The 2,954-nt window shown below is 37.2% G+C and overlaps 1 protein-coding gene across 1 annotated transcript in view; it reads left to right on the forward strand.

The window, feature by feature from the left end:
* Window positions 1–561: 561 nt before the first annotated feature.
* Window positions 562–2,954, forward strand: part of SARC_09975 (hypothetical protein) — a gene marked incomplete at its 5' end in the record, with an annotated part of 10,006 nt that continues 7,613 nt past the window's right edge. The window contains 4 exons of the mRNA XM_014295990.1: window positions 562–798; window positions 978–1,187; window positions 2,020–2,126; window positions 2,461–2,561. Coding sequence (XP_014151465.1) covers window positions 562–798; window positions 978–1,187; window positions 2,020–2,126; window positions 2,461–2,561 — 655 coding nt within the window. The remainder of the gene's footprint in view (window positions 799–977; window positions 1,188–2,019; window positions 2,127–2,460; window positions 2,562–2,954) is intronic.

Genomic DNA, 2,954 nt, shown 5'->3' on the forward strand with positions numbered 1-2,954 from the left:
TATTATATATATATATATATATATATATATATATATATATATAATATATATATATATATATATATATATATATAACTACACACACACACACACACACACTATATATATATATATATATATATATATATATATATATATATATTCACACGTTGATGTATTCCCTGTGTGTATTGGGTGCTCTTGAGTGATACTTGTGTATCGGACGATAACAAGCGAATGTAGATTGATTTTATTGCGTCTGGCATGTGTGATGGTCTTTCACTGTAGTGATCTCTGACTTCAGTATGATTATTTCTCACTGTTTAGAGCTTAGTTGCACAAAACACAATTAATGGTACACCCACATTCTACTATTCAAGCTTGCATCACGCAGAGAAAAACTACCAACCGTGTCGTGGGGGCATATTTTGGGACAGTGAATATATATAGTAGTTTACATGTGTATGTAGCTAGAATGAATGGCAACGTGTATCTACATGTAGGTATGACATGTTCGTGTTGTATGTTTCAATGATTATTCTATCTATCCTTGCATGAACATGACAGATGATGTGCTCGTGAATGTCAATATGGTGGATAATACCGCCACCAAAGAGCGCAATGACATGGCAAAGCTCAAGCCTGGCTACAACGCCTACGATGACGACCAATTTGATGAGAAATCGGGACAGCCTGCACCAAAAAAAGGGGTTTTGGCCAAATATGACGAAGAAATCGACGGAAAAGCGGCCAAAAAAAATGGTTTTAGGAGAGTATGGTGTAGTGGGACGAGATGAGGATGCTGAAAGAAGGCAAAAGGTGGGAGTTGGTTTGAGCGCTATGCCTCGATTAAATGTAAACGGAAACGACACAGTTTAGAGTTCTATTGTGTGCACATACTTAAAAAACCATATATATATATATATATATTGTTTATAGATTTTCGTCCTCAACGGCACATCCATATCTTCCATTCACACATTCACGATCTGATAAAGGTCTTAGCAGAGCTCAAGAAGAGTGCACAGAGTGTGCAGGATATCGCTGTGAGTGCCCGTGCGGATGCCTACACAACGGAGGAGATGGTGGCCTTCAAAAAGCCCTCCAAAAAAAAGAAAAAGAAAACTAAAAGTAGGCGCATGCGAGCAGATGACCTTCTGGACAACCAAGACTTGTCTATACCGGAAGGCGGTGATGTGAACGATGAGGTGGGTAGACTATGAACTACACGTGCTATATATAAATATGTTTTTGTATGTGTATATAATATAGTATGCCTATGTTTGTGTATATAAAGTACGTGTATGTATGTGTATATATAATATGCTTATGTCTGTATATATATAAAGTATGTGTATGTGTGTGTATATATTATATGCTTGTGTATGTGTATATATAATATGCTTATGTATGTGTATATATAAAGTATGTGTATGTATGTGTATATAAAGTATGCTTATGTATGTATATATATAAAGTATGTGTATGTATGTGCACGTTTATGCACCGTGAACTATTATACGTATTGATAGACTAGCCACTAACGGAAGGGAAGTAGTAGAAACTAGACGCCTGCGCTCAGTTGACTGAATGACACCAGGACATACATTAATGTGAAAGATGAGAGGGGTACACTATGTGACATCACACGCTGTATATATGTATATATATATATACTTGTTTATATATGCGTATGTGTATGTGTAGACGTGTTATTAATATACCAATCATTACTGAAAGAAATAAAATAGAAACTAGACGCATGCGCGCAGATGACACTGTTTGTCAACCAGGGCTTGTTTATACTGGAGGCGGTGATGTGTGTGCATGACGAGGCAGGCACACTAGGCACACTATGTGCTACTATAGAATATGCAACGTGTAGGCATACGTATGTGCATGCACGCGTCCTGATTGATCATCGTTCGGTATAACCTTGTTTTCAAGGTAAGCAATATATCAACACTTTAAGTTTGTAACTGTGCTACTTTTACGAAGGTATGGGTTTCTTAACATAGTCATAACTGCACCCATTTGTAGGCGGCTCCGCGTAAGTGGGGAATGAAAGCGGCTGATTTGGATGCTGGCGAGGACGATGACGACGAGTTGAGACTCGCCCTAGAACGCACAAGGCGGCAAAAGTCAAGGTATGGCATAATATATATACGTTATATATATATATATATATACATATGTAATATATTTTAGGTATACGAGGTATTTCATACTATTTATATTATATATATATATATATATATATCTGTCTATCTGTCCATCTATCGATATAAACCGTATTCCGGTATAGACTTGTTTATACCGGAAGACATCTATCTATCTATCTACATATCTATTTGTCTTTCTATATATATATATATATATATATAGATCTAGGCACAAGAAATCTCTAGTGGTAGTCAAACTGTTCAAAACTACCTTGCCAAATGGTACAATGTGAAACTAACAATGAAATACACTTATCAGGGCCAACACAGAAACCAGTTTGGAGAGTATTTCCGCTGCGCTGGCACAGAGGCGAAAGGATGAGTCATTGAGGACCGACTATGCAGAGAACAGTGGTAATGGTAAGCTTGTGTGGCCACGTGTGGGTCAGTATGTTCGTATACTCATGTCTGTGTATATATTATCTTGTTTGTTCATGTGTCTGTGGTGTGTGAGAGAGGTGAAGCGCATGTGTAGCTATCTTACGAAGTATGTGTCGCCTGCTCCGAGCTGATATCTAGACCAAAACATGTATATGTCCATATATATACATACGTACACGCATGTGTTCATTTGTTTCTAGTTCGACTAACTCGAAAAACGCAAATGATTACAAGCTTGTCTATTTACATATATACTTGCACGAATGTGTACATTTCTTACATGTCTGACAACCAGTTGATATACATAAATGCATACAAGCATACCTATTCATATGTAGACGTAAGCGCATGCGGTCATTCTTCACGGCCCTG

Source organism: Sphaeroforma arctica (assembly GCF_001186125.1).
Source record: "Sphaeroforma arctica JP610 unplaced genomic scaffold supercont1.1098, whole genome shotgun sequence".
Lineage (NCBI taxonomy): Eukaryota > Ichthyosporea > Ichthyophonida > Sphaeroforma > Sphaeroforma arctica.